At 37.6% G+C, this 21,061-nt stretch overlaps 1 protein-coding gene across 1 annotated transcript in view; it reads left to right on the forward strand.

The window, feature by feature from the left end:
* Positions 1-21,061, forward strand: part of LOC139733101 (uncharacterized) — a 102,911-nt gene that overhangs the window by 22,848 nt on the left and 59,002 nt on the right. Inside the window, exon 3 of the mRNA XM_071643943.1 lies at positions 11,080-11,221. Within this exon, the coding sequence (XP_071500044.1) occupies positions 11,080-11,221 (142 nt within the window). The remainder of the gene's footprint in view (positions 1-11,079; positions 11,222-21,061) is intronic.

The following is a 21,061-nucleotide window of genomic DNA, read 5'->3' on the forward strand; positions in this document are numbered from 1 at the left end:
GCAGCGAAGTTGGATCGTCTTACGAACAGAGTTGCATGCAGCGAAGTCGGATCGTTTGGGAGATACGCTTTTGTATATGGCGCGCCGATGGACCAACAACACTGTTTATCGGCGATAAACACTTTATCGAGCGATAAACTCTGTTTATCAAGCGATAAACTCTGTTTATCAAGATGAAGCTCTGTTTATCACACCTTTATCAACTGATAAACTGAATTTTTCTCGATAAACACCGTTTATCGGCGGTCGATAAACAGTGTTTATCACAAAAAACTCTGTTTATCGGTCGATCGATAAACATAGTTTTTCCTCGATAAACACTGTTTATCACTTGGTCGATAAACATAGTTTTTCTCGATAAACACTGTTTATCACTTGATAAACAGTGTTTTTTCAGTGTTTATCGCCGATAAACAGTGTTTTTCGGCGATGAACAGTTAATCGGCATTATTGATCAAATGGCGCGCCATATTTGTATGGTAGCGGAAAATCGCAAAGAAACGGAAAATGTTCGGAGTGGTCACTATACCATGGGGTCAAAACTTCAAGGTCACACAGAATTTGCAAGGGTCAACCGATTATCACCAAAATCTAATCGATTCTTTCCTGTCATTATCCAAACATTCCCTGAACATTTCGTGCAAATCCGTTTACCCGTTCTCTTGTTATCTTGTACACAAACAAACAAACAAACAAACAAACAAACAAACAAACATACGGAACCCTTTACATAACCCCCTGCCGATTACATCGGCGTGGGTAATAACTCAAAGTGGTTAAACAATATGTGTGGGAATGTTATGAAATTTAAAAGATATGTGTTTATGAGGTATATGTCATCGCTGTGGTATTACGAATATGAACCTGTCAACAAGAGAAGGCAGTTTATAATACTATATGCCTGGGGGCAGCTTATCGTCACTTTAGTAATTGTGTTGGGAAAATGAAAATGGAAGAATTATGCATTAAAAGATACATGTAGATTAGAGACAGTTCATGGATGAAATCCCAAAACAGAGAAATTAGAATTAACTGATGTTTGTTATCTCTTACCAGGCCCTCATGATTACAGGTCACATAACATGATAAAATTCTGGGGTCTAGGGCAATTACTCCCTGGGCAATTACCCCGGACCCTCCCCATGGCCCTAAACCTAATCCTAATCCTGAACCTAATCGTAACCCTAACCCAAACTCCTAACCCTAAACCTACAACGACCTAACCCTAATCCTAATCTTTACTGAAACCTTACCATTAACCAAGTATTTAGCCGGGTGGGGGGGGGGGGGGGGGGGGGGGGTAATTGCCCCGATATCCTTTTACGTCTGTATCTAGTTCTGATACCATAGACGAAAAAAAATCCTTAATATTTAGGTTTTTTTTTGTTGCTCTTCTTCTTCTTTGAAAGTCTTTGAAGACATCACAAACCAGGGTTACACAGTGACTGCCAAATTGATGGCACACATTTTCATCATATTGTGCTTCAAATGATGACTGTTATTAAACAATAGCTAAATGGTCTCTGTAACTATTGGTAATGCATAGATTAGCCTGGAAGTTTAACAATGTACAGGAGGTGTCCCCTTTACTTAACATCATGACTGGTTGTTTCTTTGGCTGCCAACTGGATTAATGCCAGGATTAGGGTGAGGGTTAGGGAAATATGATTGTGCAATCTTGAGTTTTTCTAGTATTAACTGTATGAGATAGGCAGACTCTTGTGGAAAGTAACCATTTTCCCTTCATCGTTTATTGCTTGCACAGAGGAGACAAAACACATTGCAATTATCCTTTGTGACTATTCCTTATTTGGGCACCCCCTCTCTCCCCCCCCCCCCCCCCCAAAAAAAAGGTGATGATGATTGTACAATGAAGAAATTTATGAAAAAATACCCTTTATAGCCTGTTTTAAAGAAGATATATACAGTCTGTACAAACCAATGAATGTGATGCAGGTTTTAGAAATATTGCTCAAATGTTGAGACATGAATCAGAATTTTAGTTGAGATTATTTGTTTATAATCTCTTAGAAATCAATTACTGTATGTTCCCATATGGCATCATACAAACATACTAGTACGTATTGTGTCATCTAAGTCAGTGTATTTTGTCACTAGCATTGTTACATTATTTGTATGGCTGAGTCTTTTAATTCATATTATAAACAAGGATTCTTATTTCATGTTAAATAAAACAGGCCTGTTCATCAAAGTGTTTTCATTAAAAAAAAATGTTCATTTTGATAACCAAACTTTGCTGGGATATCAGTGTGACCAGGAGAGTGCATTCATCCTTACAGTTCAAGCCGTTTGTCTCAGGCCATTGTCCTCGTGTCATTAAGCCTGATCAATTAATAATTTCCTTCCTTGTCAAAAGTTTTGATTGCTGTAGAGAGATACACCCATCCATGTGGCAGACCTTGTGGTCATCACACTCAAGAGGTTGTCAGTGGTCAGATGCTTGACCATCAAGTCCCAGAAACCATATGTTTATGTGGTTTGGTGCTGTGCCTTTTCATTGTTTAATGTGTAGTATTTCATTAGGTAAAATTGATTAAAAAGATTCAGCCTTTGTTATTCATAAATTTCATCGTTTCTTTTAGATACAAGATTTTCAAAAGCCTCTTAGTTGCAAATTTTATGATGGTATGCATATTGTACCGTCAACCTTGCTTAAGTTGACCTCGCATACGTGAATAATCACTTTTCAGAAGTGGGAGGTTTTTTCAAGTCCTCTTTTCTGTATATTCTTTTGATTTTATCTCTCATTTGGTCAAATTTTCTGTAAGTCGAAGCTATTTCTTCAGCCCAAATGAATTTGACTTAGGCAAGGTTGACTGTATGCTTAATACTTAATAAATACAATCATCACATTTTGAAAGATTATTGTTCGTATTTTTCTCTCCATATTTTTTTTTTTTTTTTTTTTGCTCTGATGTTGTGCAGATTTAGTGAATTTCTCCAGTTCCATCTAATCTTTAAACTCCGATGTAAAATAATGCAATTCATAGGTGATATTAAATCATAGTGAATATTAAATCATGATTGTATGGTACTTAACTTTCTTATCAAATACGACTGTGACTTCGCTTCCTTGACCGGTGTCATACAGAACATATCAAAGCATGTTTGTACATGTTCTCAAGAGAGAACTCAGAAACAAAGTTGATAAGTTGATTTGTCGTGACAACAACTTGGCTGAGCTGTCATTGGAAAACTAGCACCAGAACCTCATGTACAAGTATTAGAGGTAGGCCTACAGGTAATATAGTAAAAACACCATATAAGACTTGATTAATGAGCTAGCCCATGTTTGCACACAACAGTGAATAAAGCTCTACATGATAAACACATTTTACAAACATCCAGCAGTTAACGATGTCAATTACCGAACTGTGAAAAACTGAATGAAATTCTGAAAGAAGGCCAAAATCATTCAGTCTGGATAATAACCATTTCATTCAATGGCCTCATATCCCAGGGAATACTACAACGAAGATTGTCCTCATTAGGTCCACTCGTTACATGCATTGAATTCCTCTTGGACCTTATGACCTCAGGTTACGCTAAGGATTTTTCACTGTATCAGTAGCAGGTTGTTACAAACCCACAGAGGACTGCTTCTTATACTTGCTTACTGAGACTACAAACTACAAATTCAGCATATCTGATGTTCTGAAATAGATTAGGTATCTGTAGGGCAAATGTAATATCAATGATTTTAGGGGCTCTGCAAGGGCAATAGAAAGTGGTGTAATTCTCCCAATAAGATAATACCATCATCATTATGTTTGGGTCATAATCTAACTGAGTGCCTAGACACAGAACCCACATGAAATGGTGCTCACACCTCTGAAACGATAGCTTGATTTCTGCTTTCCGGTACAGCTCTGTTTCGTGTTTGGTTAAATGATCTCTTCCCCCTTCTTCACCTTCTTCGTCTTTGTGTGAAGCAATTTATTAAAGGACAAGTTCACCTTCATTAACATAAGGATTGAGAAAATGCAACAATATTAGTAGAACACATCAGTGAAAGTTTGAGGAAAATTGGACAATCGATGCAAAAGTTATGAATTTTTTAAATTTTTGTGTTGGAACCGCTGGATGAGGAGACTACTACAGCTTGTGAGTCATGTGCGTACAACAGTATAAAGAAAATATAAAAGAAAATTCAACATATTTTCACTTTTTTCGCATAATAAAAGAGCAATTGACTTGCCTCTTTCTAAGGACAGGGGTAATAATATTACCCATAACATGTATTGGTAACGAGTCAGGGGAATGTGTACTTTTTTCAAAAGATGGAATTTTGTGAAATTCTCTCTATATTTTCCTTATATTGTTGTACGCATGTGACATCTAAGTTATTCATACACTGCAGTAGTCTTCTCATCCAGCGGGTACTGCACAAAAACTTCAAAAAATCATAACTTTTGAACGGATTGTCTGATTTTCCTCAAACTTTCAATAATGTGTTCTACTAATATTGCTACATTCTCTCAATCCTTATGTTTATGGAGGTGAACTTGTCCTTTAAAGCAAATTCTGTCGCAGACCTCACAACCAGAGGTCTTTATACTGACAGCATTCTCACATACATGTAGATTCATCATTATTATCATCATAATTACCCTCATCATCATCATCAAGACTATAATAATGATCAAATGATAAAAGTACATTGTAGTACCCATGCTCTTGTTGAGTGTTTCACAATCATTTTGTGTAATGTGTTTATTTGACCAATAAGCAGAAATCTTGCAGTTTACTTCTAGTTTGCAATTTTCATTATTGCTGGTTCTATTTATAATTAATCATGCTGAATCACTGTACTATTCAAAGCCTTGTATAGAGTAGGTCAATACTGTAGCAGTTAACATCATTTCAGTTTTTTGTTTAGCTCAAAACTTATTCCTTTCAGTGAAAGAGGAAATTATGCCCTTTTGACTTTTTCTGCGGTTTCCTGAGCAAACAAGTAGGTGTTCTCACAAGTGCATAGAAGCATAACGACGTAAGTCACCGAATACAGAACTGACACAGAATGTGACCTCTGAAATCAAGGAACACACAGGAGGTCATGTCTTGTAGGAATGAATAATGATTAAAGATAGTTCTGTTTACAACTACTGTATACGCCATATATTAAGCAAGTCTAATTTTTTGTGAATCAGGACTTCGTGACAATTAAGCAATTGGTCAGATTTGTTATTTTGGAGTACAGTTAGTAATAATTGGAGGCATGTGCATAGGCACGTTGCATTCATATAAAGTTAATAATCTCGCGCATAAATTCGCGAATGACATATAATTCGCGAAATTCGCGAAAATAAAAACCTTGTTAGATAAATGGCATGTGATTATGTATCAGCGTGCAAGATGCTGTCGAGAATACTGCTCATTGTAGGTCAAAATTTACTGCAACATGTATTTGCTTTTGTTTTTTCAGGAAAATTTATATGTCAGAAATGATACTATTTCATTTAATTTTCTTTTATCAAGTCTCTTTTTTCTTTGTTTGTGTGTTTGCATTTGTTTGAATTTTATGTGTGTGTGGTTTTTTTCATGGGGGGGGGGGGGGGTGGTAGGGAAGTTTGATAACATTTGTTTATCTACATTCTTATGTACAATGTATGTAATCAAGTAGGCCCCCCTAAATCGTACACAGTAAATTAGCACAATATGTTGCCCTGATCAAAATACATGTAGGCCTATGAATCCAGTTTCCCTTCAGAAAAATAATGTTTCAACAATTAAAATCGAGAAAGGCCATTCATTTAATCTGTGGAAGAGGAATGGTATTATATTGTATTTCATAAGTGAGTTCTGGTTGTACTGTACTGTACAGTTGTATATCAAGGAAGTGATACCTCCAGTACCTTTCCATGTAGGATTAGTTTCTCTACCAATCAAGAAAGTGTTGAAATGTTGATCATCCAAATAGCTCACCACTAATCATTTGTTTATCATGGGAAGTGATAGAAATAGAGACAGCCCATTACAATTTGTGCCAAGACAATGATACATGTAAAGAGTAGAATTTCTGAGCGATCGCAGCACAACTACCATTTGTATGACCTTGCTCCACACGTATACACATACACAGAGAGTTTAATACAAACCAGTTCAGTGTAAAGCTGGAATTCCCAACGGGCATGTCAGGGGTCATGGGGATGGAGGTTGGGGTCAGAGGTCATAGGGATGGAGGTTGGTGTCATGTTCAGGATAGAGGGTACCGCCCCAAGGTCTGGCTGGGTGTAGTCTCATACTACAGACCTTCACCTGCTTTGGTATCATGAACTACAACAGAGAACTTTGTCAATCCTTGTCATTATACATATTTTGACTCATTTTCAGATATCCTAGCCCTTGCTCTTATTTCACAAGGTAAGCTTGGATAAAAATAGATATTCTTCATCAATACTTTTGACTACACCACCTCAAAATGCCACCAACATATAAACAACAACAACAACAAAAACAACAAGTACAATTACAACAACAACAGCAACAACAACAACAAAACCCCACCAATCCAAGTTGCCAGTGGTGATGATTGATTGGACTAATTGTTATAGGACTTTAGGTGATGTGTTGATATTACTTCAATACCCCATTGGTTTGACAGATGACACGTAGTTGATGATATTGATGATAATAAGATATATTTATGTAGTGCATAATACAGGGGTTTCTGATGGTAATGATTGAAAGCAATTGTGTAAGAACTGCATCATCTTTCAATTTTCAATATGTACATTTCATGTTACAGGTTTTACTGTGATTCATGTTTAGAATAAAGTTCAGCGGTGATGGCCGTATCATTTTAGCCCTTCCTAGAAAATCATTGTTACAGACCCATTAGATATTGACATATCTTTTATGCATAACCACACTTAATGTACCAGCTTGTGCTTACACAAGATATCAACTTCCTTTTAATATTCAAGTTAATTAGTAAGCCTACATGTACATACTACGGCTTGTAAATGTAGTTTGATCTGTGACGTCAAATTTTGCAAACATCAATCATTATCAGGGCCAAATTCTAAGTTTTTGCACGATATGCAGGCTCAAACAGTTGTACAGGGAAAATAGGTTGATATGCAATTAGGTTTGGCTATGCACTCACGGCATAGCATTTGATACTCATTTATATGTATACACCTTACTCTTTTGTGCAGTCACATACACATAGACTGATTGATACACACCACACACACACAGATCTCACCTTAGTCCCACCTGAATGATTTATCCATGACTCACTGCCAAATGTTTGTTGTTTATTTACCTTTTATGAGTTCATTGTACAGTCAGCCTATGTCTATTTGTCCTTTTTTTCTTTGTGACCTGAAATCTTTGTTTAAGTTGATGTTTTATTGAAGTCTGTTACTTATCACAAGCTGTTTAGTGATAAGATTATTTAGAAAAGATAAGCTTTATACACAATTAACAAACACATGAATAAAGTTTCAACATCTCTGCTGTATTCAATTCTGTGTTCATATTTTGGTATTAATGTTTTCAATGTACTTCCAAATTTCATGATTCTTTTAAGAAAATGATGCTTTGCAAGTTTGCAGCATTGGAGCAAATACAAGAAAGATAATGAGGGATAATTTCACAGATCAAGATATCTCTATAGAACTGATCACACTTCATGCAATTATCAACATGTATATTAATAGATTTAGTTTCCTTAATTTTGAACCTTTTTATGCCTCCGCCAACGAAGTGGCCGGAGGCATTATGTCTTCGGGTTGTCCGTCCGTCCATCCATCCGTCCGTACATCTGTCCATACGTCTGTCCGTACGTACGTCCGTACATATGTACGTCCGTCCGTACGTACGTCCGTCCCGTTTTGTTTTTGTCGATATCTCAAGAACCGTGTGGTGGTTTTACATCAAACTTGGTATGAGGGTATAACCTGGGGAGATAATACTTTGTTCAGATTTTAGGGTCATGGGGTCAAAGGTCAAAGGTCACAGGTTACATGTATTTTGTGAAAAAAGGTTGAAATTTCATGTTTTTCTCCATATCTCGCAAATGGTTCAAGGTATCTTCATGGAACTTAGTATATTATATGCATGTACCGATGGACAGTGATTATCTAGGGAAGTTGGGGGTCATGGGTCAAAGGTCAGGGGGGTCAAAGGTCAAGGTCAACTCCTCAAAATATCACTACTTTCCTTATATTTATGCAATGCCTGAAGGATTTTTTTTAAACTTGATGTATGCATGTATAACCCAATATATATTCTGTGAGAAGTTTCTTGCCAAAAGGTCAAAGGCCAAAAGGTCAAAGGTCAAGTGAAAGTGCTAAATTGCACTTCTTCCTCCATATCTCAAAAGTAACTCAAGGTATTATCATGAAACTTACATATTTATGCATGTTCTACCTAACAGTGATTCTCTAGGAACTGTGAGGTCAAAGGTCAAAGGCCAGGTTTAGATAATACTTCGATTTTACCATTTGATACTGAAATTATACTTTTTCTCAATACCTTGAAAATTACTCAATGCATAAACTTATAAAAGGGTCAAAAGTCAAGTAAAAATCATCAGTTCCCCCAATACCTGCACTCTGACGTTTTAATCATTCATCCAATTGAACCTAGTTCTAGGAAAGTGAACATTCAGCACATTTGTGGCAAACCTGTCATTTTAATAGTTTGCCAATTGTGTGAAACTGTCATCACACATTGTCAAGACATTGTACTATAGACCTATTAGGAGAACCATGCATTATTGCGGAGGCATACACCAGTCGCCGTAGCGACATTTCTAGTTTAAGCCATTATTTTTGCATGTTATTGCTATCTGACTGCAGGGGTGTATCCAGGATTTTTTCTGGGGGGGTCGTAATCAAAGTTTTTGGACCTTTACCTTTGCGAGGGAGCGGAGCGACCGAGCGGGGGGAGGGTGTGGGAGGGGGGTGTCCCCCCTCCCACAGTAGGGAGTTTTTGAATTTTATATCTTAAAATGGGGCCATTTGGTGCATACAAAAGTGACTTTTTCAGCATACTTTAAAAAAAAAACACCCATTCATCATGTTAAAATTGGTGATAAAACCTGTGTTGGTCACTTGTAAGTTCGTTAATCGGTAAGTTGAAAACTGCATAAGTGCATTTAAAAAAAGTTGCTAACTAGCTAACCTTACACCTTCCTAATACATAGACCCCAGGGTAAAAAGCCCTCGAAAAACAGAAATTGTCTTTTACAAAAAGTGGACCTTTTGAAAATTTGGGGGGGGGGGGGGTCGTACGACCCTCCCGACCCCCCCTTGCATACACCCATGGACTGTGAAAGGTTAGCCCACTTTGCTAAATGCAGCTTTTCAAAGTATCCCCAATATTATTTTTGCCTTTTAATTTGAGTTGTTGATTGTTGTTTTTTGAGAGAGTGTTTTTGAGAGTTCCTTCTTTGAAACCACTTTTGTTATTATTAAGTTGAAATACAGGAAAATACTGCTAAAGAAGGTACGACAGGTTCTGAAATCACATTTTGGATTTGATATGAGCTCATGTGCTGATGAAGACATGAAAACATTCATGAGCATGAGTTCAGTGAAACACTTTCAGCATTACAATGGAAAGAGACATGAAGAGCAGTTTCTGTAAGGCATTACATTGTTATTCACTCTGACACTGTACAAGGCTGTATATTGAGCCTCATTCAAGAGGTATGTGGTAAACAGGATTTTGTGGCTCCATTCATGTTTGATGCTTTGTGATAACACCAAGGTTCAACATGAACAATCTATACAATACAAGCATCACACATTGGACTCTGTGCTATGGACTGCTCTCTGACAGTGTGTAATTGTATGTAGAAGTTAATACAAAAGGTTGTGTCAGTGCCTATCAGGGAATGCAAACTTCTTGATCAATGCACTGAGTTCTACTTCATGAAATGTTATGTATACACTTGGAATGATGATACAAAATGAAAATATAACATCTTGTTGCATTGTTTGATTCACATGTGTATATTTCTGTCTACCAAGTAGGCCTATTGATGTAAGCATTAGTTTTATATTTTAATATGAGGGTTTAATTTGAGCTTGTTTCAGCACTAGAGGATGTACTGTAGGACCCTAATGCTTTAAAGTTTTTGAAAAGAGCACATACTTGTAAGGAAAGCTAAACCACTTTCAATATTGTATAAAAGCAGGATATACATGTATGATTGATAAACAATATCTTCTTTGAAAGTGAAAATTAACATTATGTAGCTGTCGCAGCATCTACCAATGTAGGATACAATATTAGACATAGATTCAATATTCTAAAAATTCAATTGTGAATGAATTATTGTATGAAATTCGATTCATTGCATTTTGATGAATATGCTTTTCTTCTTTTTATCTACATTCAATTGCTAATATTGTGTTTGTTCTTTTGCTCTCTCTCTTTCTTCAATTGTTTTACCCCTGAACCTACTATTATATTCCTCCATCACTATCTTCTTCATCATATCATTCTTTTGTTTCTTTTTTGTTATCTTCTTTTTGTCTGTCATATTTATGCTCTTTGCTTTCCTTACCCTCTTCCTCCTCAATTTTTCTCACACCTCCTCTTCCTCTTCATTTTATTGATCTCTCTCATCTTTCTGCCCCTCCTTTTTCTTGTCCTATTTTTCCTCTTCTTCTTCCATCTCCTCTTCCTTTATCATCTTCTACCTGCATCCATTGATCAATTCATCCATCCATCCATCCATCAATCTATCAATCCATTCTTTCATCTATCTATCATTCATCTATCCATCTATTCATCCATCCATTTATCCTCATCCATCTGTTCATCTATCCATCTATCTATTTATCCATCTATCCATCTATCTATCCATCCATCTATCCACCTATCCATCCATTCATCCATCCATTCATTTATCCATCCATCTATACAAGTACATTCATCCTTATATCTATCCATCCATCCATCCATCTATTCATCTATCTATCCACCCATCTATCAATCCATCCATCCATCCCTCCATTCATCATTCCATCTATCCAACCATTTGTCCATTCATCCATTCATCCATCCATCCATCTATCCATCATTTTCTGGAATCAGGCCTTTGAGGTGGCTGAACGTGAGCTTGGCATCCCAGCCCTCCTGGACCCTGAAGACATGGTCAACTTATCGTCGCCTGACAAGCTCAGTATCCTCACCTACCTTTCACAGTACTACAACTACTTCAAGGACAAGCAGCCTGGTAAGCCCACATTAATCATTGTCTTTCACACTGATGCCGATTAGCGGGGTCCAAATCTCAAGATTTGCATCGTGATCCATATCTTCAGATTTTTGCCTGTGTGGACATAAAATAGTGCGATCAGCATTGCACTCCACGGTACAAGAAATCTTGTGATCATTTCAGAATTATTAGTTACGTTCAGACGACAAGCCTTAACCTCGAGGTTAGAGCTTGTAGTTAGGGCCCGTGAAGACGCACTCGTAGTTAGCTAACCTCGAGGTTAGCTCGATGTTAAGAGCCACGAGAAATCTTATGGTTAGCGCTCTAACCACGAGCCGCGGGGGGTCCCCACTCGTAGTTAAGCACCGTGTGGATACAAAAATCAACGCACTCAAAGGGGCGGGAATTTAACCTTGAGGTTTCGTAACCTCGAGGTTAAGATTCGTCGTGTGGACACACGTCTAAGTTAGGGGGCAAGAGCTTAACCTCAAGGTTTCTTAACCTCGAGGTTAGGGCTTGTCGTCTGAACATAACTACTGCCATTATTTGAGAAATAGTGTGATAATTTGCATTGCGGTGGATTTCTGAATCGTAGAGAAAATAGCCTAATCTTAATATTTTCAATCCCGTTATTCCAAACACTCGCGAACACAAGGGGCAAGGACTTTTGTTTTGGTAGATTTGAGGCACATGCAAGGTGGTTGACAAAATATCACAATCTGCAATTAACAAGATATTTCTGTCCACCTGAATGAGCACCCAAAAAAAAAAAAGTTTGGTATTTGGATTACAATAAAAATCCCGCTGTTTTGTTTGTGTCCATCTGCCTATTAACCTGTACCATAGGGAAATCTGGTGTTCTGTGTATTAAGTGTATGGGCATTTCAGAATTCAGTATGGAGTGGGTTAATGCTCTATGACCCAGTCATCCCATAAGACACGTGTCGTCTGTGACCAAGTATTTGTAGTTTGGGCATTCCTACTTCTCAGTCAGAAAAGGACGAGTGTAAAAAGATGTGCAGTTCATATCTTTATGAACAACTGTTGATAGAAAGAATTTAGAAATTGATGACAGCTTTTGCTTCTGCATGATTTGTGCCCATTTGCTCCGCTCAATGTGCTTCAAGGTTGGTAGGTATCCTTTCACCAGGTGGTAAATGGATTATCCCACCCCCACAATTGAGGGAGGTGTTTTAAAATCGCCATAATTTTGGTCCATGGCTGTGTATGAAGTATACCCAGCACTGGTTTACGACCTTACATTGTATCATGTATTGATATTCACTACAGGAAGTAGTTAGGAACTGTTTCATATGATGTAGAACCAATGCCATTTCAGCTTTAAAGATATTAAAACATTTGCCTTTAAAAGCACGATTGGTATATTTCTTTTCCTGTTGATATGGTGCAAATACAATTTTTCATTATATTTTTTCAATAAAGCCCCCCCCCCAAAAAAAAAAAACAACAACAACAACAACAACAACAAACAAACAAAAACACTACTGGAACTTCAACCAAGATTATAAAGTTATGACAAATGTTAATCTACGGACACTGGGCCATTGCAGTTCATAATTATCCCAAAGGTTATAAATGTACAAAAAGCTGATGAAAATCAAAAGAAATGATACTTTAATTAATAAATAGAGTATGACAGAATGAGGAAACCATGTAATAGTCATGCAGAGTTTTGTCAGCTTTCTGCAGATGACCCATTTGCAGGGGGAAAAAACAACATATTTCCTCTACCTCAAAAGTGAGAACTTTAGGAAAAGAAAACTAGAGCTCTGTGATTTATTAAATGTGCAGAATTCTGAATATCCTGTGGGGCATGGGAGATCTTTTAGTCGGTGTAGGGTTGTCCAAGATGATGAATCATACATTCATACATGTATATTTCTATAATTTAATATCCCAGAATATTCACAGAATCAGTATTATTCTGGTATTAGTGGTACACCTGTAGAAGCCAGTCAGATCTGAGAGAGATTTATTGTTCTTTTTTTTTCAGTAAATCAGCTGTTATATTTAGACTATAGTCAATGAATCAAAGAAGAATTTGGTGAAAAGATTTTACCAGAAATAGTTTTCTCTCAATATTTTGCCTTTTTCTTGCATCATAGGAAGCGTCTCCTCTGTCATACAGTTGGCATAAAATGTTAGACTGCCCTCTTTGTTCTGAAATAGCATGCAGTGCTTTATTTCATGCAGAAAATATGTTGCAATCAGAAGGACTCTTATGCTACAGTAACACACGGCCGGGTCACAAAACGGATTTGATCCGGGTGTAAATGAGCAGGATTAGTCGCGGAATGGAGGGTAATTTATGGTACAGTCACACACAGCCGGATTTCGAACCGGGTCCATAAGGAATTAAAACCGTATCGACCCGGTTCGAGCCATAGAGACCCGTATTGACCTGTATCGAACCGTATAAAAATCCACTTTAAATCCTTAACTGAATCCTTTTCGACTCCTATATCGACCCGTGTCAACCCGCTGCGATCCGCGCTGACCCGGATGTAGACCTTGTCATCATCTGTTGCATGAAGGCTATGCAGTATACGGCAAGGGTCCATACGGTTTTACGCTGCAGGTTGCAGCGGGTCGATGCGAGTCAATGCGGTTGGAACCGGGTCAATTCGGATATCAATACAGAATTGTAATCCGTGAGAAAATTTTGAACATGACCCAAAATTTTTCACTGCCGTATCATAGCCCCCGGAATCCATCAGGAATTGATACGAGTTACGATGCGGGTCAATGCGGGTCTCTACGGCTTGAACCGGGTTGATACGGTTTTAATTCTTGAAATCCGGCCGTGTGTGACTGTAGCATTACTGAATAACATTCTTAGTGTTATTCAGGTTTCAAGTTTTTTCACAGTCTGTTGATTGTACCTGGATCATTTCACATCAAACAGTGTTTTCTTTTTTGGGTTGAACTTTTTTCCTAGGGATGCCCTCTCATAAAGGGATGGTATAGTATTGGTGGAGATGAGGATTGGGTTTTTAACTTTGTGCAAAATACTAAGAAACCACTTATGAAATAGTACAAAGCATACCGTTTTAAGAGGAATTCAAAGTTTATATGATGAAAATCGGTTTTGGAATGGTTGAGACATCCAAAAACAAAGTAAAACAAAGCGATCATAATAAAAGGTGGGTCCCACCTTTTATTAGGATCGCTCTGTGTTGAATATCTCAGCCATTTCAAAACCAATTTTCATCAAATAAATGATGAATTCCTCTTGGAATTACATGTTCTTTCATATTGCATAAGAGGTTTCTTGTAGATTCACCAAAAATGTTAGAAATGTGAAATTAGGTCTTAACCAAAACTATATGATCCCTTTAAAGATTTGAGGTAGACTAAAAAAAAAAAATCAGTTTGTCTGAATCAAAATATCTGAATCATGGGTGTTAAATAGAGCTGGGACTGCCATTAAAACCAGGGTCATGTTCAACATACAGTTCACCCCCTGCAGTCAATTAGTTAATTGTATTATGACACCTTTTAGTACAAGGCTGCCTTCCTGCTCAGCTCAATGTGATTGCATCACCACAGTACATATATCAAGCCACAAGTACGGGGCGTATGCTTTCCTGTGATAAGTAGCCACTTAACTGGCAAGGGGGGGGGGGGGGGCATTGCTAGATTGGCATTCAGTATCCCATACAGACATTTCTCCATCTGATATTTGGTTGCTAGGGCAGGAGTGCTTAAAAGTAGAGCGAGGTATCCCTTCTGTGGGTGTATTTAAAGGAGCTAGCCGCTGCAGGTGTCTAGTTAGATTATGGCCAGGCCCACTGACTGTTTAATGCACCCTTCCCATGTCACAGCCACTTGTGCACGTAACTTTACCCACTTTGCGAGCTCATCGTAGAACTCAAAAGAATGGCTCTTGGGAGGGGAGAATAGTAGAAACAGTATTGATATTATTGTTATAATTTTTTTTTTTTTTTTACGTAAAAGATCATCCCATAAAAGAATCTCAAGTCGAATATATATATATATATTCTTTCTGTTTTTATTGTGAGGGCTACAAAAATGAAGAAAATAGATAAATGGTGTGATTGCAGTAGTGAAGTTCAGTTATGCTAGTATACGAATAATTTATGAGTTGTGAGTGCATAGGGCACGAATATCGCACGAGGCGCGAGATGAGCCACTGGTCTATTCAACAAGGCGCGTAGCGCCGCGTTGAATAGACCAGTGGCGAATCTCGCGCCGAGTGCGGTATTACGTGCCCCAATGCACGAACAAAATCATAAATTATTCGTTTTATACAACACCTTGTCCACAATCACAATACAAAATTAGTGACCGCCAACTCAGGAAGGCCCAAAAATAAATGTAACAATTAGGCAGAGAATTGTAAACCACCCTGTGTACTGCTTTCAAACACTCGTCATGATTCGACCACACAGTCACAGGAATCACGAACTCCGCAGGGTCTATACCCATTCTACGCTAACGTTAGATCGAGTTAGGCCTGGCTGTTAGGTCGATCTGAGATGTCGGTAGATCTAGTAGTAGGTCTAGACTTTGTCTATTTCCGAAAATGATTTTGTATAAAAACACAGAAAAATAATCAAATTACGGTTTCTCAACTTGAAATGAAGTCTTGATGTTGGGATCACTGTGGTCCACGTAGCAGATCAGAGTCAAAAGTAAAAACACAGCAGTACCGCTAGGTGTATACAGGCCGCGATACATGCAACTAGCTAGGTAAAGTAACTGTGTGTATACGTTAACGTTGCTGTACTCCGCCGCGCCTGGTCTGTGAGACTTACCGGCAGCGCAGCGCAGCCGGCCAGCACGTACACTGTACAATGTAGTTTGCTGGCGCTTTGCTACGGGTGTGAGCCACAGAACTCTGTGAGCGGCCATGCATTAGTAGCCCCCCGCGAAGCCGTGCTATAGTACCTTCGAGCCGTGCTATAGGCCCATGCCAGGGGCCTATTGTATGGCTGTCACTCTCAATGAGTTTGATAGGTATTTTCTATTGAATGTCATGTGACATGTTCTTGGCCAATCACAATTCGACATCATTCTGAGGTGTTGTATAATTTTTGATATGACATGATTACAGACCTGTCAAAGCAGCAATTGCTTGTCTTGCCAGACTGTTGTCTAGACAAATGACAGCTAACATAGCAAGAGAGTGAGAGTGGATATAGGTGTAGGTGTTGCCTTAGGGAAATGACTAATAATCTACGGGAAACAGGCTGTCACTATATGAGGGAGTCGGAGTCGTTAGGGTCAACCGGTGTTACCCACCACCACCCTCCCCACCCCGAGGGGGGAAGGAAGAACCCTCCCCTTGAACTCACACCCTAGGTACTGGAGTGACAGGGGTGAATCCCCGTACCCATCCGGGAAGGTATGAGACAGATAATGAGCCTAATGTGATCTGTCGCTTTGACTCGATAGTTAAAGGCATAACCACCTGACTATAAATGGCTAATACAAGTTCTTCACCACACAACTAAAATGAAACAGTTGAAGACTTCATGAATAATATCTACACTGCCACTGAAATAAAAGGGGAAATTAATAAAGATTTATGAAATCAAATAAATTTCTCTCTATTTGGCTTTGTATGCTTTTGTTAGACATGAACAAACTTGTGGTACCAGGTAAGTGAATTTTTCCTAGTATTGCATTAGAAGCAAGAGTTCAAACTTAACAGTGCAAACACTGTTGTTCCTGCTCAGTATGACAACCCATGGTTATCATTCAGTTTAGATCACTGTAAAATTATGACTCAAGAGCATGGGTTTCATTTTCGGTGCCCAACATATGAACAAGCAAAGATGGCACAGACCATGGACCTACTTTTAGGTCCATGCACAGACTAACCCATGTAGTAAGTTTCATTGTATTCAAATTAGTTGTAAATGAAGAATGAGTGAAGAAAATGAGATTTCTTCTCGATGGAATCCCATTTTCTTTGCTTATTTTTTCATACGTACTTTATATTTTTCTGGTCAGTTTCTCTACGTTTGCATTTATCAAATAAGTTGTAATAGAATTATGAACAAATCATTTAAGTGAATGTTTCAGCAAAATTGTAAGGCATGCTGGACTGGCATCACTCTCAGGCTGACCAGTATAACTCTGATCTGTAAACTACCATAACCTGTGAATGTGAAAGTCCAGATTATTATCTTTCAAAGTGGTATATTTCTGTTGCTGTTTAGAACTTACATGTAGCTCTTTATATAGCTAATATTCATGGTTATTGTGCTTCAAATCACTCTGTCATGTTACCTTTTGTGGGCAAGTGGTTTCGAATCAACAAAAGAGGGAGCTAGACAGCAAAACTATGTTTGCATAGGAGCACTGTGCTAAGACTAATAGCTAGTTTTAAGGCTCCTCATATGTGAAAAGTGAAACAGTATTGATAAGAAGCCAACTTTTTTTCACTACTGTATGACTTATTCTTCATTGAAGACTTCATCCATGTAAAGTGATTTTGTCAAGTAATAGCCCCAAGTTATTATCATTATTATATATTAGAACTGAAAATGCCTTTCTTTTGATAGTGTTTGTGATAATGCTGTTAATGTATTACTCAGAAACCAAAAGTATGCTAAATTGGTTTAGTCTGAACTTCAGATTTTATTGTATGACCTCCAGTAGAAGTGCAGTTGTTGTTGTTGTTGTTGTTGTTGTTGTTATTGTTATTGTTTTATCCTATTTGATTTGAGTGTCTTTGGAAGGAAAGTACAAGTCTTGTACATTGTGTATGAAAGCAGCACAGAGATGTCAGGGAAATGCTTTCAACAAGTTGTAGTGACAGTTACCACAAGAGGGCAGTATTGATCTGTACCGTATCCTCTTGTTGGGGGCTGTTCATAAAATCTGAAGTGATACAGTGTGCTCTTAGTATTCTGAACATGCAACTTTCAGGAAAGTACGAAGGCATTCGGGAAATCAAGGAATAAAATGTCACAAAAATTGTGCAGTACATGTTTACAGAGAGTGGGATAGTACAGTGAAGGAAAAGAAGAAAAAGGAAAGATTTCAGTTGAGGAAAACACTTGAAAAAAGAAAGTTTCATGGAGCTTTGTCAAAGTAATCATATCACATGTAGAATGTTATCAAGAAGTTTCATCAAACTTCTACATAGCATAAGAATGCTTAGGAGTTTTCAAGTTTTGATATATTGACAGTGATAATGGTCACAGTCATTTGTTTGAATATATACATTGTACCAATGAAGTGATGGTTTCATTAGCTCTCAAGTATTCCACTGATCTGCACATGAATTGATGTTAAATTTCCTTTCTTGAAATGAAATAGATAGAAATAGAATCTATCCTTTGTATCAATCAAAGGTAAAGCTTTTAAAAAATCTGGAATAGTGAATATTAAGGGTAAGGGGGTTGTAGTTGCTGAATTAATAACCACAGATGTGATGTTATCTTGCCCAATTGCTGAGTTCTTCGGTGATTTGTTTATCTGGTAGTAACCAGCATCATTGCATTCTGAAAATACATGAAACTAGTAAATCTTTTGCACTAACATTTTGGGTTAGTATTCATATGAAAACTTGCAATTCTTTCTAAATGGCTTTGCTCCTTTGAAAGGCCAACATGACATTATATTTCACTGTTACATGCGAGAAAAAAGAGGACAATTCATAGACATCAGATTGACCTGCAGTATAAAAAAAAAGGCAAAGATTTAAATAGGTGAAGCCGTACTTTTTTTTGGTATTTGTAACTTTGTATGCTTCTGGAAATAAGACTTCTCCTCGTAATGCAATAATCTACTTCTTGAATGTCAAAAGGTTAGTTGTCTGTGCTGTGGGATGTGAATACTGTGTGACGGGAGCAGAAGTCTAAAGATCAATTACATGATATACCTCAAATTTAAACCGTGGAATTTCTTCCTATAATCCTGGGAAGAATTCTGCAATGACATCATTTCCTGTCAGTATGACGTTGAATTAAATGCCATGGTGAGAAACTCTCCACAAAAAAAAAAAAAATCATTAAATCTCTTCATCATTAGATCAATATCATTCTTTCAGCATTTGATTTCAGTTTGTGAATAGAATCATAATCCAGAAACATTTGCCAGTTCCAATACTGTAACGTACTTTCACTCATATCTGCTCATATCATGACACATAAGTTGATGTGTTCTCTTGTAATAGTGCACCACCTGTTGCCTACCGGTATATCCAGGAGGCTCCTCCAAGGTTTCTATCTCTCTTTTAGCCATATGATGAGAAGAAGCAAATCTCCTCCCTTCCCATACCATCGTGTCATACATCTCACCAGTTTGAAATATCCATCTCTTGACAGAAATATGTCTCTTGATCTGCTGTTTATTCATAATGTATGTTTGATTTATCAATAGTTTATTACCCAACTGTTGGTTTTGAAATGTGCGCAAAGGGGGGGGGGGGGGGGGGGGGGGTGGGAGGGGGAACGGAAGTTATAGGGGGCAGAAACTTTCACATAATTGCAAAGTTTTGTTTAAAGCATATCAGAATGTTACATGCATAAAATTAGTGCCTGCAGTAACTGTTGTTTCATGTACATACATACAATGTACTCAATATGTCTCTCAGTGTGGCAACAAAGCTGTGCCACCATGTACTGTAGTGATGAGGGAATTCCCCCCTTCCCCTCCCCCCTCCCCCCCCCCCCCCCTCCCCAAAGACATCAGCTATGAGTAGTGTCCCTCTCAGCTGGAGTGATTTCCAGATTCTGTGCATGCAATCTGTTCATAAAATGAAATGTTAATGACATAAAATCAAATACTGGTAATGATGAAACTTTCGCAAATTTCGTGAGGAGCCAAGATTCACAAAAGTTTTTGTCTTTAATTTACTTTGAATGCCAGTGGCAATTTGAGAAAGTTTCATCCTGCGAAAAAGACCGTCAGCTCCAATTCGCGAAAATTTCATGCCGTGAATGTTTCTGGTTTTACTAACTGCTGTTTACTTGTTTCATAATACAGAGACATCACCTAATGTTTAGCATTGATGAAAAAACACAAACAGATTTCTCTCCTTTTCAAACCATCTGTCAAATGCAGTGAAATAACTCACATTCTGAGTATAAAGATTACTTCATTTTCCAGGAAATCTTAATGAACATATTATCATTACAGTTTCCTCAAATTTAAATTACAGAAAGCAAGCTTATGGTCTGAATTATTAATATCCTTGTCACATCAGTAATTGAGTTATATTTGGAACTAGATTTGGGCTTCTGGGACATAGCCTCAAGGAGAAAGATGCTGCTAGGTTATTGACAGTCGAATGTCATTTAAGTCATCTACCATGGGGTCTCAAGGGTACCTTAAAATAGCTTTCAAAATCACTGCACTTGCATGTCTCTAGCATTAACACTCATTAAAGACGACTTCAGTGAAGACTGATTTCATGCCTATAGATAATGTTTGAAAATGTCTTCCATTGATTTATAGAATTGCTACTTATTAGAAAATGTGAAGTGAGGGAGGAACACAATATTTCATTTTTTTTTTTGATGTTTATAAACAGTATCAAACTTTACACATACTGTATAAAATGTTGTTAAAGGCCATATCCCTTTTGCAAATGTCACAAAATTTTACATGATTAAAGAATAGTGTCTCCCAACATCAAGTATGTACAGTAATCTTATGGTGATACATCACAGAGTTTTTTATTCAAAAAAAAATGAAAAACTATCCCCATGTCACTCCAGAATATGCTCCCCTTTGGTACCAAGAATAATGGTTGGAATTTTTGGGGATCCACTGGAAATCAATAGTATTGTTTCCCCCTAATTTGAAAAAGGTTTCCAGTTTCATTACTCTGAGGAAAGGTCTGAGGATTTCAGGGTT

This window comes from Diadema antillarum, unplaced genomic scaffold (assembly GCF_040938485.1).
Source record: "Diadema antillarum isolate AM-2024a unplaced genomic scaffold, OU_Dant_1.0 seq00000460_RagTag, whole genome shotgun sequence".
Classification (NCBI taxonomy): domain Eukaryota; kingdom Metazoa; phylum Echinodermata; class Echinoidea; order Diadematoida; family Diadematidae; genus Diadema; species Diadema antillarum.